The 18,836-nt window shown below is 31.6% G+C and overlaps 1 protein-coding gene across 17 annotated transcripts in view; it reads right to left on the bottom strand.

Annotated features, from left to right (window-relative positions):
• The window catches only part of LOC105211109 (protein phosphatase 1 regulatory subunit 12A), a 65,050-nt gene that overhangs the window by 21,605 nt on the left and 24,609 nt on the right, over positions 1 to 18,836 (bottom strand). For 13 of the 17 annotated variants that reach the window (XM_054229944.1, XM_054229948.1, XM_054229945.1 and 10 more), the window contains 9 exons: positions 17,078 to 17,392; positions 16,627 to 16,761; positions 16,121 to 16,372; positions 15,099 to 15,276; positions 8,709 to 10,292; positions 5,190 to 5,325; positions 4,839 to 5,105; positions 4,663 to 4,769; positions 3,735 to 3,797 (listed from right to left, as the gene is read on the bottom strand). In XM_054229944.1, the coding sequence (XP_054085919.1) occupies positions 3,735 to 3,797; positions 4,663 to 4,769; positions 4,839 to 5,105; positions 5,190 to 5,325; positions 8,709 to 10,292; positions 15,099 to 15,276; positions 16,121 to 16,372; positions 16,627 to 16,761; positions 17,078 to 17,392 (3,037 nt within the window). The remainder of the gene's footprint in view (positions 1 to 3,734; positions 3,798 to 4,662; positions 4,770 to 4,838; positions 5,106 to 5,189; positions 5,326 to 8,708; positions 10,293 to 15,098; positions 15,277 to 16,120; positions 16,373 to 16,626; positions 16,762 to 17,077; positions 17,393 to 18,836) is intronic. The other 4 variants (XM_054229957.1, XM_054229958.1, XM_054229959.1 and 1 more) reach the window with 3 other exon arrangements.

Genomic DNA, 18,836 nt, shown 5'->3' with positions numbered 1-18,836 from the left:
AACAAAACTTAAAGGATATCAAATGAACATTTAACTTTGCTTCCGCCGTTTTCCAATAGATGTCTCTGGGGTCAAGCACTGGTCGATTAAATCGTTTTATATCGATCTTGGACACTTGTGTCAACATTAACCCAACAAAATATTTGTAGAGATCTGTTTGCATCCCAAACTTATTCTCAACTGGAAATATCACTTTTTGAGTCGAATTCTCGACAGTTGCGGAAAATTTTGCTTTTCTTTTTAATTCCAAGAAAAGTGCGGCTAGGGTCTATCGACATTTGTAACCGTTTTTATACATAAAAAAACTTAAATTTACAAAAAAAAAACGATGGAAGCAAAGTTGTAGACCTAATAAATGTGAAACGATTTATGAAATCAACGAATGAAATCAAGCTAATAGTGAATAAGCATCATTTGCCTAAAACATGTACCTATCGATCCGAAAAATTGTTAGGTTAAGTTATTGAACGCTAACATTTGTTGCCTACATTTCAGCGCGCATCATATTGAAATATAAAACACAAAACAGAAGGTCAAAAGGGTAAATACCATTAAGCAGTTTTTAATGTTTTCTATATTAATATCTTTTATAGATTTCTGAGTATAAATAATTGCGATTATATATTACAACGTTTATGACTCGCAGCTATGTTTACTACAAAAGTCAATAGCGACATATTTATAGCATTTACGTTGAGAGATTTGTGTATATTACACATACATATACACAGCGTTAATATTTATCAAGGCATGAAATAAACCGCAGTTATAGTATACGACTATAGAACAAATGTACAGCAGATGTGCAAGATGAAATAATGTAAATCGCTTAGCAATTTCCATTAATAGCTTTAGTTAGTATGGCAGATGATTCAGTTGGTGGCTAAAGCGCACACACACACAGACATACACAAGAAATACATTTTTGCACTTGACAACGTCAATCATAGGCTTCCCGTTAGACAGACAGACGGACACAAACGCTATTGTTTGGCGAGGTGTGAATTATGTTAGGCTGGCGTATACTGAATGTTGACTAATATAGAGCAAAAAAATAACAACAATAACAAAAAAAGCAGCAGATAGTAAAATGAAAACATTTAACAGCACTAAGAGGACATTGGCGGTGATTAACAATCGCTAAACTGTAATTTATGTGCCGCTTTTGGCAATTTTATTATGTTTTAAGAAAACATTTAGTTATTGTTGTAGTTGTTGTTGCTTGCATTAGCTTTTACATGTAAATAGCAATAATTTAAATTCACCGACAGTGCTTTTAAAAGCTACAACAACTAATAATAAATATCTGCAAAATGCTCTAAAATAATTGTCTACAAATTATGCGCTCTAATACCGTTGACCTCAACCATGAGGTGTACCGTTGTTGATTTTAATTGCTTTTCGCTAATGTTTATTAAGCAATCGGCTTAGATATGAATTCAATGTCAATAAAAGCGAATATTACACTTGAAATTGTGCATAATTTGACAAGTGAATGTGTCACCGGCTGCAGACAGTGCGGCGCGTCGGACACTTACAACGCCACAAGGCATACACAAACACACACATATAGTATATACACAAAGGCACACGCTCGATATGAGAAATCATAAGATTTCGATGACAAGAAGAAAACGTAAAAAAAATTTAAACAAAAATAATTAAGAATAAAAAAAAAAATAAAAAGAAAATAAAAAAAAATATATTAAAAATAAAAAGTTAAGAATAAAAAAATGAATGTAATGAAACGAATGAATATTAAAAAATTAAAAATAAAAAATTAAGAAAAAAATAATAAATATTAAAAAATAAAAAAAACATATTAATAAAATATTAATAAAATAAAAAAAATATTAATAAAAAATAATCCTAAAAATGCGCTCATTTTGACACCTTTTCGAAGAAAATAAAGTGTATGTGATGGCGTAAAGCGTCTAAGTAGGCCACACACATGTATTTGCATGCCTGCATGTGTGTGTTTGTGGTGGCACGGTAAATAATACATGCAGATAACCGTAAAAATATACATCTCACCATTAACTAAGCCAAATCTGCGTGCAGCAAGTGGGTCATTGCAGCCGCAAACGGCAGGTAATTAATGCTAAACAGCTGCGCTGACTGAGACGGTCGCGATTGATGGACAGACAACAGACAATAAGCGTGCTGCACCACATTGACTGACCACTTCATAGCACCGACAAGTAGCCTTGGCATGCTGGGATTTGGTTGAAACGCAAAACAAAGATTTAATGGGAAATTTTTGCGGAAAGTACATACCTATACAGTATGTAGGGGACTTATTGGAAGTGGTTACAAGTACTTGACTAAAGAAAAAGGTGAGGACTTAGGTTTATTAATAAATAGTTATTGTAACAGAATACAAAATTAAGCAATAGTTTTGGAGAATTCTGTCGGGTCGCGTCCTTGGTCGAATATAAATCTGTTTACGTGCTAATTTCATAGGTCATTACAGTCAGTTAGTTGATTTGTTATACAACTCTCTCAATTGCAAGAAGAAAATAGGCCCTCCAGAGTAAAAAAATATTATTCGGAATAAATTATGAAACAAATTTTTAAAAGTATCAAAAGGCAAAAAGTCGAAAATCAATTGGGTAACAAGCGAAAACAGCTGATGAGGCAATGATATGTTGCCTACATTTAGGCGCATGCAAATTGAAATTCAAATATCGATTTCTTTTCAACTAAAGTATTAAATATATACGTTATAATTGTATTAAAAGGATAAGGTCAAAATAGATGGTGAGAGATTAATTCGTTGCCTACATTCAGGTGCATACACATTAAAATTTATATCTTAATATTTTAATTAAAGGACTAAATATCTATATTCTAACTGCATTAGAAACCTGAATTCGACATATATTTGGAGAAAATAGCTGATGAGCCTGTAACAAGTTGCCTACATTTAGGCGCATACAGATTGAAATTAAAATTTCAACTATAGAACTAACTATATATCTAAAAAATTTATCAAATTTAATTTTGAAAAAAATTCGTTCCCAATGAGTACGCCACCACTGTAACTGTAAGTGCTTGTGAACAGCAACCCACGCAATTGCGGCCACAAATGCAAATTGCAGCAATCGCACAAAGGTGTGACGCCATTGCGACGTAATTAGCTAAGGAAAATACGTTTTTTTCCTTCACTTGAATTAAATAAATTTTACTTTTAATGTTTACCGCCCGTCGGGATGTGTGTATATTGTGCGAAATTCGTGTATTATGGAAATGCAAACACATAAAAACCAAGCATTTTAAGGCAAACACAAGAGAAATTCCATAAATTCGATTTCATATGGTAGTAATAGACTCAAGTGCTGATTTAATTTCCTTGTACAAATGTATACATTTGCTATATACAAAGATTGGCACCGCTGCGCATTGCAGTTTGCGTTCAAAAATGACAATTACACATGAATTTAAATTTCTTAAGTGTAAAATGTAATCACTTCAGCAGCATAATAATAAAAATAGTTTGAAAGAAATATGTAAACCATAAATAAAGTGTCACTTAATAGTCGAAAAATAAATTTTCAAACGTTTTAAAACCATTATATGCCTACAATACGTTTGTATGTTGTTGTTGCCATTATTGTAAATATTATTTATTATCGCAATAAACACAACCTCATCAATTAGAAATATGCATGAGAGCATACCACTCACAAATAACTAAATATTTAGAAAGAAAATTGCATTTTCAAAGTACTCACCTCCTTCTCTTTATCTTTCTCTTCCGCATCGTTGGCTGAATCTTGTCGCTCTGGATCGAGCTCCTGTAAATGCAAGCAAGTATAGAGAAAAATAAAATATTAAACATTTCACATTGTAAATTTCCGTATTTAAAATGCATAAAATTCATAAATTACAGCAATTAATCAAAGTCTAAGTTCTGTGTACGTAAATACAACAGATGCCTAGTCAAATGAATTGAAATACACAATAAATTATAAAAGGCAAACAATTACAGATTTCGCCGACACCTGCACTTGTAAATTGCAATTGCGTTTTAAAATTTCATATTTGGAATACTTGCTATTTTGAATGTTCGAAAATCGAAAAAGAGAAATTTTGGAATTTCTAATTTCTTTGTTTCTGAAATGAATTTTTCCATTAAATATTTACTCTTGCCTTTTGTACTAATATTTTTTTAATAATTATAAATATAGGGTGATTTATTTGCGTCTATTATTCTAGTGTTATAACTGTTAAACCAAATATTTTCAAATATATTTTTTTTAATTTATTTCGCTTGTTTAATTTATTACTAATAAATATATATATTTTTCTCATTTTAAACCAACAATAAAGGGTGCTTTCAGAGATGTAGAATTTCTTAGAAAAATAATTTTCAAACCAGCTGTCGGAGTAGACATATTCGTTTGGCATTTTTGGTCACTATACTACTTTGGAAAATTATTTTTGTCTCTAAAGAGCACCCTTTATATTTATTCCTATATACTTATATGAGATTTTCGTTACTGTTTCTCGACTTTTCTAATCTCGAAATCTAGACTTTACTATTACCGAAAATATTACCGCGGTAGTTGGTATTTCAAATATTTTTTTTGGAAAAGTATTTTCATGTAATTACACCTCTCATTAACCCAAAATTATTTTAAATAAAAATCAACTACTTACATCCATATCGATATGCACAACGCCGGTGGATCTTCTTTTTGGTTTTCTTCTTCGTTGTATAGCCGATTGAGCAGCCAAATTGCGATTATCATTTTCTTTGTCATTATCTAAAACAAAAAGAAAGAAAAAAAAAATAGTTGAAATAAATGAAGAAAAACAAAGCAAAATTACATCACCTTTATCATCATTATTTTTAGACGTCGAGTTAGCCGTAGCGGCTGTGACGTTAGCTGTAGTTGTGGCTGCAGTAGACGTTGTGGTGGTAGCTGCTGGGATTGTGGCGCTATAAGTGCTATTGGTGCTTCCACCAGTGAGTCGCCGGCCGAAAATGCTGACACCCTCGCTGTGAGCATCATTGCTAAGTAATGTGGTGGATGTGGTGGCATTGACGGGTGCGGACACAGGTCGTCCAATTGAATTCAACGATTGATTCGACGAATTCACTGCAATGAAATGAAAAAATATGATTTTAGAATGTGAAATTATACAAAAAATTTTAACTATATGCATCACTGCATGCCACTTACATGAATTACTGTTGATGCGCCGTTGTGATATGGTTGACGACAGATTGGCAGCGGCAATAACAGCTGGTGCGCTCGGTATAATTGTGCTGTTATTTGGCGGAAATGTATTCCCACTCGATGCATCTTCCAATTTGAACTAGATTTTGAATTATCGAAAATTGTTTTGAGTTAATAATTACGCCCATGACATTGGCTTGTATGCTTTGTATGTTTGTATGTGTGTTTATGTCAAAATAAGGCTACAGCAAAATGTGTCCTGATTGTGTCGATAGCTCGAAACCGCACGTTAATACAGGGTATGTATGTAAGTAATCAAATACTTAAAGTGGGTGGGTGGTAAACGTTCTACATCACAATTAGGTTGGTTTTTGCGTATATATGTATATTTGTAGGTACATAAACTGGGTACACCAAAGCACAGTACAATTTTAGGAAAAGCGTGTCGAAAACACATCTACAGGTTGCGGGAATGTTTTTCTACTACTTTTTTCTTTTTTTTCAAGTTTTATTAAATTTTTCGAAAAAATTCAAATCGGAAGTTTTCTAGTTAATTTCACTGTTATATTAAGTTTTTTTAAGTGTAAAAATATATTTTTCCCAAAACCATATTAATGAAGGTAAATTATTAAATTTTTCTTGAGTGTAATGTATGAGTAAAGAAGTCTTCGATTGATTTTACATATTAAATACCTAATATCCTATTAACATTTTCGAATTTCCTTGTTTCGTTTAAACCTAAATATTTTAAAATATGTAATAACGAGTGATTTATTATTGAATTGAAATGTCAATTTGATCAAAGTAGAGAACCCTAATATGACTTTCTGGCAAAATGAGAAAGTGAGGTTAGTTACTAAAATTTCTAATTCACTTATCAGATCAGTAGTCTTAAATTATTTCAAAAGTTGAAAAATATTCAAGAAAGGAACGACTAACAGAAGTTATTGTTGTGTTCGATAAAACTTTGAATTTTAAATCCCTCACCATTATCTTCGTATGTCTAAGCTCAATCCATAAATGAGGTTAATTTCGATATAGACTCGCTAAAACCTTAATCTAACCTCCCTGTTGTTATAATTAAAAACTAACTTTGTGGGAAAAACTTACAAGCGTGGAATAATTGAGGTGGACATAGTCTCATCGCCTAGACATAGGTGTCTTTTAGATGGGGGCTGCAGAATCATTTAAAGAACAATTTTGGAGACTCCGAGAGACTGAACTCAAGTACCGCGAATAAAAGCGTTCTCATATTCGGACAGTGAATGTTCCCAAAGTATTATTTCTCAAAATAATTTTAGAATATTACAAAAAGAATAATAATAGCGTCTCGGAGAGTTCGATTACATGGAGAACTACCATAATTATCGCTATTTTCGGGAGAATTTCGAGATAATTATATAAAAAAAGAGTTCTCCTTTAAAAATGTATGAAAATGGTGTTTCTTAACCGATAGACAACCAATATTTCATCACACAAATGAGATGAGAGAAAAAACATTCCCGCAAGAATGAACACACTAACAAAACGAGCATGGCTCCTAGCTCTCTAAACCCTCAAATCAAAGAGTGCTAAACTGAAAACAGATATTATGACACTGGACTGTTTTAAACCCAAAACTTATACACTGTAAACAAAATATTGACAGTTGAAATACTAATAATTAGTTGAAGCTTTTTCAAATCGAATTTTAGACACAGATGACAACGTTCAGATGCATGTGTTGGCAAAAAAGCAGCAGTTTGTTTGTTTTAATGGAAAAGCGGAAAAATGTGAGTACATAAACATGTGAGTGAGTGAGTATTGGTGGTGCAAATTAATATAACAATTACATACATATACAGATTATGCTATAAGTAGGTGGGTTGTAGGCGCTTAGTAGGCTACACGAGTTAAGGTTGATGTAAACATGTATAACAATTAAAACAGTTATATTTTTTAACAAAATTATTTACATTAAAACATTAATAAGTAAAAAGCAACAATTAGTGATGGTGACAACAACAATAATATGATGAAAGCAGTTATGTGTAGAATAGGCTATGTGATAGATAGGCTTTACTGATCTACTTGTTTTTAAATAGGTTTACAATACAAACTACTAACTACTACCAATTACTTTTCAATTTAGGTATAAATACGGGCAATACAATATTAATAGCTAGTTTTTACAGAAGGTTTATAAAATTAATAAATCATAAATTATTATTATTAATTAAGTGTATATAAAATTAAATTATGGTTTCAAAGTTAAATATAAGTAATTTTGATATTGCAAAAAAATGGTAAAGTTAACTTGAAATATTTATATAAATTCTGAATTACATAAATTTTTTGTGCACAGAAGCAATTTTTGTTACATTATTAAAAAAAAATGCAAAAACATTGAAAAAAAAAATAGTTGTAGGTGTTTGAACATAACCATTCTTTAATACAAAAATCTGTAAACAATTTTTTTTTTATTTGTAAAATGTTAAATTTCAAAATTTAATTTTTTATTAAAATTTGTTATTTTTTATTTTTAAATTTTTTAATTTTTGAAAATTATTTCTTTATTAAAATTCATTTTTTTAATTTTCAAAAATCATATTTTGAAATTTAATTTTGATTTAATTTTTTAATTTCAATTTTATTATTATTCTTTATTATTATTTCTTTATTAAAATTAATTTTTTAAATTTTCAAAAATGTTAAATTTGAAAATTTAATTTTTCAATTAATGTTGTTCGTTTTTATTTTCAAAAATATTAAATTTTGAAATTCAATTCCTTATTTATTTTCAAAAATGTTAAGTTTTGAAATTTCTTTTAACTATAAAATAAAAAATATACAACTTTTTTTGTGATACATTACAAAAAATATGTTTTTCTGACAAAAAATTCAAAATTTATATAAAATTTCACAGTTATCTAGCAATCCGAATACCAATAAATTATGTTAATTTCTTTTTTTTATTTTAAATTATTTTCTCATTGTCATAATCGGTTATTTACGTAAGTAAAGTGTATTCAAAAGTTTACATTTATGTTTTCATGACTGTCTGTATGTAAATTTCAACGGCTTTGAAGCATTTTCTTTTGTCTTTCTCAATGCATACAGAGAAAATCGAAAAAGCTTTGTGTCTCGTGTTGGCAACGCTGGTGTTGATACTTGATTTTGATTTTTGATGGTTTTTGGTGGTTTTGGTGATGGTACTACTAACAACAATAATACTAGAATTTACAATGCATATAAGTTAAATATATATGCGTTTACTTCCCCTCTTGCACTTTCTAATATAATTCATAACAAGTGGCATAGTTTTCTACCAAACATTTGTACAAAAAAGTTGATTTTTTTGTTTTTTATCATTCTTTGTTTCAACTACGAACACGACAAACGAACGTACGCGTGTTGCAAATACGACGACGTAAGAGTCGATAAACTGTTTGGATTGGTCTATTTGGTGGACATTTTGAATTCAAGAAAAAAAATTTTTTTTGTTTCTGTTTTGTACTATGAGGTCGTACAACAATGCATTACCTTACAGCCAGCATCGAATTTCAAACGCCAAGAAGGACGTCGCTCAGCCATTGCGCTACTATTGCTACCGCTGCTGCTGCTGCTCGGCGCCGTCGCCGTCACTGTTGTTGTAGTTGCCCCAAACGCTGTACCGCCACTGCTACTACCACAACTACTAATACTACTGATAGGACTCTGCAATGTTTGCGACTCATTTGCGGTCGTCTGATCTGTTTTGCTCTCGTGTAATGACAATGAGGATGAGTCCAAGCTGCGCCGACTGCCGAGTGAGATTTTACCATAACTTGTTGACAGTTCATTTAAGCCACCGGCATCACTTATAAACGACGTTGGTGGTAGTGAGCGTGTTTTACTAGCGACCGTCGACGATGACGACGACTCGTCACTATCGCCGACCGTGCTATATTTCTTCGCTTCGTAACGTAAGCGTTCGTTTAACGTTAAGGCATTGTTGCTGTTGTCGGGTTCGTAAGGTATACGCTTTTCGCGCAGGCGCACAGGACTATCGAGTGTTGGCGTATTTGCGCTCGTACTGGTGGGTGTGGTCGACGTCACATCTGTGGCATGCGCCACACTGCTCGACGCCACACCAACCAGTGGCAATGGAATTAATGTGTTAAGGCGTGTACGTTCAGTTTGTGGCACTGACGTATCGGTTGGGTTGGGGACCGAGGATATGTGTGTAGTAGCCAACTCTTGAGTGGCAGAGCTTTCAGTCTTTTCATTTCCTAACTCGTTGATTTCTATAATTTCACTATTCTCTGATTCCACCTCCTCTTCGGCGTCCATCGCCTCTTTCTCCTCAATCACTTCTTCTTCATCATCCGCCTCTAGTTCAGCCTGTTCATCAGCTTCTGCCTTGCTTACATTTCGCATTTCTACAGCGTCTTCGTCCGCCTGCTCAGACTCATCTGACTCATCCTCTTCATTCTCTAAGTCATCATCGATCTCAGGCTTGATCTCACTCTCAGTCGCATTTTCTTGCGACATCTCATCTGTGTCTAATTTTTTTCGCACTGTTTCACTATCCAGTTCACCTTCATTGATTATTATTTCCGGTGGTGTGACCACTATCGTCGTTTCCACAGTCTCAGTGGGTGCAGCGCCGCCGACAAACGAGTGACGCGGTGTCAACGTATACGTGGCACTCACTTCATCATCGTTATCATCGGTGGTGGTTGCATCATCTGTTGTGGTATCATCTAACATTGTTGCCTTCGTGCTAGAATTCTTTCTAGTTGGCGCTACAATGGTGAACGAGGCCGAAACATCCTCGCCATCATCATTGTCCACAGCAGCTTCATCATCCTGCTGCTCATACTCTTTCTCCACCGTGGTATCACCCTCCTCCGCTGACGTGCACACTGCACGGTTGCTTTCTTGCTCTGCGGCTGGTGTTTGTTGTGTTTCATCGCTTTCTACTGTTTGTCTCTGTGACGCGTGTGTCGGCGTTTCTGTAGTTGGCAGCATTGGCGTGGCAGCTACTGACGACGGTTCTGCGTGCGTTTCAACTTCTTGTTGTTGTTCTGCTGTTGTTGTTGTTGGAATTGTTGCTGCTATTGCTGTAGCTACTTGCGTTTCATTCTGTTAATAATTTTGGTTTTTAGTTGTAACGAAAACATATTTGCTATGGGGTTGTTGTAAGTGTTATATGTATATGTATGTATGGAGTGTATAGTACGCTATATTTGCGCTACATACATAGGTATATAGTAAGTAAGGCTAAATAAAAAAATTCTATGTTTAACAAAAATAACACATTTGCGCATACGCAATACTCGTATCTTAATACGCATCAAAAATTCTGCAAATGCAATAATCATAATTTTCATTGTTTTTTCATAACTGTATATAATATTACAATAAAATATTCATGCAAATTCAATATTGCAACTCATGCAAACGCACAAATATAATATTTACTACAAGATATTTAGATAAAAACGCTTTGCGCTGCTTAATCGAGAGATTTCGTTTTCGGCAGTTGCAATTTGATGATTACCTCGTTGGGTGCGACCACTTCGTTGTAACATTTAATGCTGTTATTGTTCGCTTTTACTGGTTTTAGCTTACTTTTCTCAAAGTTAAATGTCAAATTTAATGGTATTGGTCGCAAAAACATTGTAAATTTATATAAAGTTACAGTTATTTTTCAAAAGTTGCAAAAATTTATAAACTGCTCCAATTATAATATTATTTGAAATTTTATGAATAAATATTAATTTCTCGCGATTTTTTTCGAAATTTTGAAATATAAATATAAATCAAATCGTTAATTGAAAACAAACTAAACCAAAGGTTACCTTGATTTAACTTAAATAATTATGAAAACATATATTTGAAATAAAATAAAAGTGTTCAAGAATATTCTGCACAAAAAAAAATATTTTAACATTAAAAAAATGTATATATTATACAATGATTAAATAGTGAAGAACAGTATTTAAAAAGTTATTAAAATTTTTGAAGAAGTGAAGAACAGGTATTTTCAAAGTATTTCGCACATTTCAAATATCAATTAATTTCGAGGTAAAATTTAAAAACTATTTAATACTGCGCCTATATGTAGGCAATGTTCTTTTTATTATTGTTGCACAAAATTCGAATGGGCAGTCATCTAATAACTTGCAACTGCCACATTAAAACGAAATCTCATTTACTTAACACTCAAATACTTGCAATAACAATAATTATTTATAAAAATATATTTACGGCTACTTCTTTAAAATTCACAAGATGTCATAAAGTCTGTAATGTATACAAAAAAGTTATTTCTTTTTTCAAATTTTTTGAACTACTGAAGTAATACAGGGCGCGCCAATCTTATGTTAACATTGAATTACTTCGAAATTAATGGAATATCCATTACAAAATATATTTTAGAAACTGTAAAAAAACACCGAAATTGCGACACTTAAGCGGTTACTTTAAAATATTTTTCAAAAATTTCTGATCAATCCGATTTATTAAGGGGTTACATGGGTTTCGTGGATTAAAAAAATCGATTTTTCGTTTTTTGGCCTATTAATTTCTACAACATCTCAAGAATATTGTCCCAAATTTTCAAGTCGGAGATACAGCCTTTGGAAGGTGTACGCTCCAAGTCCGAAATTATTGTTACTCAAAACTTTAAACGCGTTTTTCTTGGAACCGTGTTTTCAAAGTCGGTTGTCAAATGTTCTCGAAAACTACTCAAACGATCTTGATGAAATTTTGAACAGGTGTTCAAGATACAATTTACTCATTCTTGAACGAAGGATTTTTCTTTTTTCAATTACAACTATTTTATAAAAACAAAATGTCAAGCAAATTTTACCGAAAGTTTTATTTTTTTTTTTTGGAAAAATGTCTCCCAAAATTCCAATTTCCACTTTTTTTGTCTTTCCTTCGTTCAAGCACGCGATTATGGTCTAACCTAAAGCACTTATTTTTGATTTTTAATTTTGGATGATCCTGTCATAAGTTATGCTGACAACGCCATTTTCCGAGGGGTCACCGGAAATGACGACGCAATGGAGGAGTTTTACTTTTTTTTTGAAAATTTCAAAATTTATTCTTTAATTATAAGACAGAACCAGTTTGAATGAAATAAATATTTTTTTACATGGAAAAAATAAAATTAAAATAGGCAATTTTTTACGCGACAAAACCCATATAACCCCATAAGAGGGTAACAGTAGTTAGAAGAAGGAGCTGTTCGAAGCGGTAAGTTGGCAGCTGGAAACTTTGAAGTAAAAAATGTGTTTTTCAAAATTTCCTCCATCGTATCTCAAAAACGGCTTGACCGAATGACTTGAAATTTGTTGGGTGCTCTCACAACATGAAAACGTATGGAACGCTCTATTATTAATCAGAAATTCGGAAAAGTTCGATTTTTTTTTAAAAAACCTTTAAAAAATGCAAATATCTCAATTTTTTTCAAATATCTACCAGAAGTCCAAATTTTGGTATATTCCCTTGATCGTAGTGCGTTTCATGCTTCTAAGCTCACATATTAAAACCCAATTAACTTTTTTCGTTTCCGATAAGCCACTCAGCCGGAATCGTGGAGGAAGTGCGAGTCCATTTTTTTGAAGCGGGGTTGTTCAGAACTCTATAACTCAGGCCATGACATGGGAGTCAATAGACACGATTTCTCGAAAAGTTATGAAGCAATTTTGTTCAAATTTTGCACAATTCTTTTAAATAATATTATCTAGTTAATGAACGAAGGATTTTTGTTTTAATTTTTATTACAACTAATTTTTTCGAGCCAATATATTGCGAAAATTTGATATAAGGTACTAACGGTTTTCGAAGTTTTTAAATAAAAGTTTCACAAAATACTGATGAAATACGTGATTTTATGTATCCAAAAAAAATTAAATTTAAATTCGCTCTTCAACAGTCTTTGAAATTCATATAACCCCTTAAATTGAAAATAGTCGGTACTTTGGGCTAACTCAGCGACGAATGGCGTATTTGGAGGTATCGGAAAATAACTTCTTGATTCTTTGAATAACAAAAAGTGACTGTTTATCAGATATTTAAGACATTTTCGAAGTTATTCAATACTTTCACACCTTCAAAAATACTGACACACCCTGTATATAAATCAGATATACAATAAAGACTTTAAAAACACCTTGTAAATGAACTAAATATTGAATATTAAATATTTGTTTCAAAAATATAATTACATCTCTTTGTAAATACAAAATAATAAGTGTACTAATATCAAATATTATTTAAGATATATGGCATTCCACTTTATATATAAAAAAAAACTTCTTACTAATTATTATATAATTTGATAAATAACTTAACAGATAAATATTAAAGACGATTAACATACGATACTATGCATACAAAACGACATTATCTTAAAACGTTTACAAAAGTGCTGCCTAAGTGACTAATTCAATTCAATTCAGTTCAGTTAAGTAGTTAAAGATAGAAGTAGAGTACGAAAGGCGCGCGTGTGTGTGTGTGTGTAATCCTGTGCAGATGAGCTCACATAATACATATCATATCATACGCAGATGCGATTAGAAAGTAACGGCGGCATTTGCGTTCAGCTGCTGTGTTGCGTACAAGCGTTTACGCATACTTCACTTAATTTATGATTATTTTGTTTAACATTTTTTAAATTCTGTTTTTTTTTTTGTATTTTTTCTTTTTGTTAATGGCACGTTTTGGCGAAAAGTAAAACAAACAGCGCAATAATTAAAGCGTCAAAATGCACGAGAAAGGTCTATGTTGTTTTATTATTTTTTATAAAAAAATATATTTTATTGTATGTGTCTGCTTGTAGAGTAGTTTGTCGTTGGATTTTCTGCATATTACGCGCTTCTGTTTGCCCTACAGTGCTAGTATATATTCTATATATAATATGTATGTACATAGTTGTTTTTTCAAGGTACATAATTATTTGACTTCACATTGTTGTTGTAAACAATGAAAATCAATACCGCAATACCGTCAGATAATAGTAGTTCCATAGCCTAGGTGGTGGTGGGTGGTCACAAATCCAAGTGGTGAGTGGTTGGGTGGGGGTGGTGATATATAGTGAGTGACATTTGAAGTGTACAAGTGGTTTGTGGTGGTTTTTATTTTTATTTTTTGGTGGTTGCTTGGTTGGATTGGGTTTTCAATGGTATTTGTTTGGTGGTACTACGATTAATTGATTATCAAAAACCAACAAACTTTAGAGCTATATTGTATATATATAGTATAAGATTATAAACTAAATTTTATTTTTTTTAATAACATTAATAAATATAAACAGCACCGCTTCCAGAAGCAATTTTTAATGTGATTTTTTAAATTCAATACGTGTAGTATTGACTGTAACCAGCAGCAACATGTGTTTGCTCATGATAGATAAAATACACAAATATATTAATTTGAGATGAGTTGTTTTTTTTTGGCAATTTGAAGTTGGTTGCAGTGGTTAACTGAAATTCGTTTGTGGTGGATATGGTAAAATTGGTGATTGTGGTGGTGGTGGTGGTGGAAATGGTGGTAACTTTCTGTTGACACAAACACCGGCGGGACATTGTACGTGACATAGATGATAGTTGGCTTGTTGTTGTTTTTGACTGTTGTACAATTTCACAAAAAGTACAGTAATTACAATTGACAAGTACTGCATAACAAATAACGGTTGTTTACAATATTTTTTTTTTTGTTTTCTTTTTTTTTCTTTTTGCATTTTGTGAAGTAATGATATTATATTATGGCATATGTTTGTAAGTATGTATGTATGTTTAATATAGCCTAAATGCTTTGCTTTAGTAATTAATAGCAAAAAATATAAATATAAATTTCTTCACTTTTTAAATGCCATTAACAAATAAGCTAGGCGTTATAATTTTGGAAAGATAGTTTTTCTTTTAATTGTGTACTTACGCTGCTGCTGTTATTGTTGTTGTTCATATTTGAATTCTTCTTCTTGACCAACTCTTCGGCGCTCTTGATTTCGTCCAACGTTACACCCTGTGTGGAGCGACGCGTCTCGCGCACACGTTTGGCGTGTGCCTTACGCTGTGTTTCGCTCTCCTCGTCACGCACGGGCGGCACAAAGGATCTGCAAGTGTGTTGGAGAGTTGTTGTATTAATAGAAAATAGATAATAGAGTTTTTAAATATTTTTTTGAATGAGGTCAGTAGTGGGCTAGTTTTGTAGAACAAGAAAGAGCGGTCATGCAAGGCTCCTTATTGATATGGGTGAGTGGTGTGAGTACGAAAAAGGCGCGGTCACTTGATTTTATGCAACGCAGAAATATTTGGAGGTTATGTTTTGTTGTCATTAAAGTGTTATATCATACATATATATCACAGAAATTTAAATTTTGAATCCATGGAATTTTTTTTAACTATTTTTTAGCTGACTTAATTTATTCACGTTGGTTCAACAAATCTTAAAGAACTATTTTTCATCTAAAAAATTATTTTTTTTGGTTCTCCATTAAAAAATTAATGGAAAAATGTTTTTTTTTTTCTAGACAATCCTAACTAATTTAAAACAAATAACGAGATTCAATTTCTAAATAAGATTTATCCGAATCGCTGAAACGAACCGAAGGCTCGGTTTAGAGTGAAAACTCTAATGAAAAAAATTAAATATTTTAACAAAACAATTTAATTTTTTTAACAAAAAAATTTAAATATTTTTACCCAAATTTTTTTTAACAAAAAAATATAAATTTATCAAACATATTGATAAAAATAAACGCTTAGAAGGCAGTATGCAACGAACAAAAAAGTTAAAAAAATATCGCGAAACATCAAAAAACAAAAACATAAAAAATAAGGAGCAAAATATTAGCAGCGAATAGAAAAAATTAAAAAAAGTAAAAAAAAAAAAATATTACAACAACAGCAAAACAAATAGAGCGCAAATAACGGCCACGTCGATAAAACCATATTTACTTGAAGAAATTTTTGAAAATTGTGCCGGCTGACATTTTCTGCTTTGTAGTGGTAGTTGGTGCTGCTGCATCAGAAGTAGATGATGTTGGCGGTTTAGTGTCATTATTACTGTTATTATTATTGTTGTTGTTATTGGCAGTGAACGTATTATTGACATTTGTATTATTATTATTGTTGTTGTTGTTATTATTTTTATTATTGCTGTTGGTGCTGGTGGCACTTGTGGCAGCACCCTTGCCACTATTTTGTGCGCTATGAAGGGAAGGAAATCATGATGTGTTGATAAGAAATCATAGAAATTGTGCAGATTGTGAAAAAAGAAAATATAATATTTTTTTTATATAAATTAAAGAAATTAAAAAAGAGTACAAAAGAATTTCATGAGCGAAGAAACAGAAAGAAGAGCAGACTTCACACGGTGACTAAGAGACAGCTGCTTCGTTTGCTATATTTTTTTCTTTTGTTGTTGTGATAAAGAAAATGTTTTCAATTCATTAACAACTCACCTGCGTATTGGTGTCGTTGTTGTAGCTGTCGATGGTGTGGTGGTGGTTGTGGTGCTGCTTGTCGTTATTGACGTAGTCGTAGTATCAGCTGTTGACGCCGTTATCGATGTGGACGATGTGTTCGTCGAAATGGTTCTGCGTTAGAAATAAATAAATGTGTTTTGTAAAATTACAAAAAGCAATTTTTAAATATTTTTTAAATAAATATTTTATAAATTGTTAAATTATGAGGTTATGTACAATAAATTTGCAATTTTTTCACAAACACACATTTTAATGATGATATTTAATTAAATGCATTAAATATAGCTGAGAAAAAAGCACAAATGTAACAGATGAATAAAAGCGAAAATAATTTTTTTATTTAGATTTTTTTTGGTTAAATTTTTTTTTTCAAAATTAAAACTTTTTTTTTAATAAAAAATTGAAATGAAAGCAAAAATTAACAAACCTGTAATTTCTATGATCTTTGAGTGATGCCGATCTTTGTACCGAATAATTTGGAATGGGCGTGTAAACGTTGCCTAATGCGCTTGTGGGATTATTGATAATGTTGGTGGTGTTGATGTTACTTTTACTGTTATTAATATTGTTACTGTTATTGCTATTATTGTTGATGTTGTTATTGCTATTGCTACTGTTGCTATTGTTATTTTGGCTATTACTGTTACTACTGTTGTTACTATTATTGAGCTGCTTGGCCGGCAATATGGGGCATGAATTGGCTTTTATGCGTGCGCGCAGCTCATGATATTTTTGATAGAATCTGCATTGATTTTATTTTTATTTTTTCATTTTTTTGCGTCATTTCGTACATTCACAAGTCATTATTTCCATATTTCATTGTGAACCAAAAGCATTATTTGAGTTATTTTGCATTTAAATTTATGCAGCAAGCGCCAATGTATTTTTTTTTATATTTTTATCATATATTTTATTTTGATTTTATGTTGTTGTTGTTGTTGTTGTGATTGTTAGCAGGACGAATTTTTGTGGTTGTTGTATGGTGATTGGTGAAGGTGTTGGTTGTGGTTGTGAGAGTAGTAGTAGTAATGGTGGTTTTGTGGTTTGATGATGTTTTTTTATTTTGTTTTTTTTTTTTTATATTTTAATTGTTTTTTGTTTCGTTTGTTTTGTAGTGAGTATGCAAAAAATAATAAACAAATTAAATTTTTATATTAGTAATTTGGTCACAAATCATTTGAAAATAAATAATTTACAATTTTAATATTTTTTTTTTAATAAGAAAAGAAGTGAAGACGATGTTGTTTGTGTATGTGATACGCTGCTGTCATAAACACATGTTTCTATACATACAACTGTATGTATGTTTGTATCTTTATATGTAGCAGAAAAACACACGAAAAATACCGCAAAAGACTTTAATAAACCCGCTTGTTTAAACCGGCACCAAAGCACATTTGCAACTGGTGTCTTGAATTATTTTGGTCATCGCATGGAATACTGTATTGCCGATAAGCAACGATATCTGCGCGTATGTTTCAATTACTTCGCTTCGATTCTTTGCAATCTTATCACAATTTCGACAAATGTTTGAGTATAGATTTTTTAATAGAAAATAAGGTAACAAAAATACCAATGAACGCATATTATTACTCATTTTTAGCTAAGTGTGTGACTAGTAATGAAATCATCTTGATAGTAATAACACAACATTTTTTGTTGTTGTAGCGAGATAAAACTTCTTCAAATACTATTAGGTCTGAAACTTTGCTTCCGCCGTTTTTTTTTTTTGTAAATTTAAGGCCTTTTTTTGTATAAAAACGGTTACAAATGTCGATGAGTCTCAGCCGCACTTTTCTTGGAATTAAAAAAAAAAAGCAAAATTTCCCACAAATATCGAGAATTCGGCTCAAAAAGTGACATTTTCAGTTGAGAATAAGTTTGGGATTCAAACAGATCTCTACAAATATTTTATTGGGTTAATGTTGACACAAATGTCCAAGATCGATATAAAACGATTTAATCGATTTAATCGACCAGTGCTTGACCCTAGAGACATTCCGGCAAAATTTGTAAAATTCGGCTCAAAAAGTGACATTTTCAGTTGAGAATAAGTTTGGGATGCAAACAGATCTCTACAAATATTTTATTGGGTTAATGTTAACACAAATGTCCAAGATCGATATAAAACGATTTAATCGATTTAATCGACCAGTGCTTGACCCTAGAGACATTCCGGCAAAATT

The sequence above is a fragment of the Zeugodacus cucurbitae genome, chromosome 4 (genome assembly GCF_028554725.1).
Source record: "Zeugodacus cucurbitae isolate PBARC_wt_2022May chromosome 4, idZeuCucr1.2, whole genome shotgun sequence".
Classification (NCBI taxonomy): domain Eukaryota; kingdom Metazoa; phylum Arthropoda; class Insecta; order Diptera; family Tephritidae; genus Zeugodacus; species Zeugodacus cucurbitae.
The sequence above is the reverse complement of the archived record's forward strand: the minus strand, read 5'-3'. Positions and strand labels throughout refer to the sequence as shown.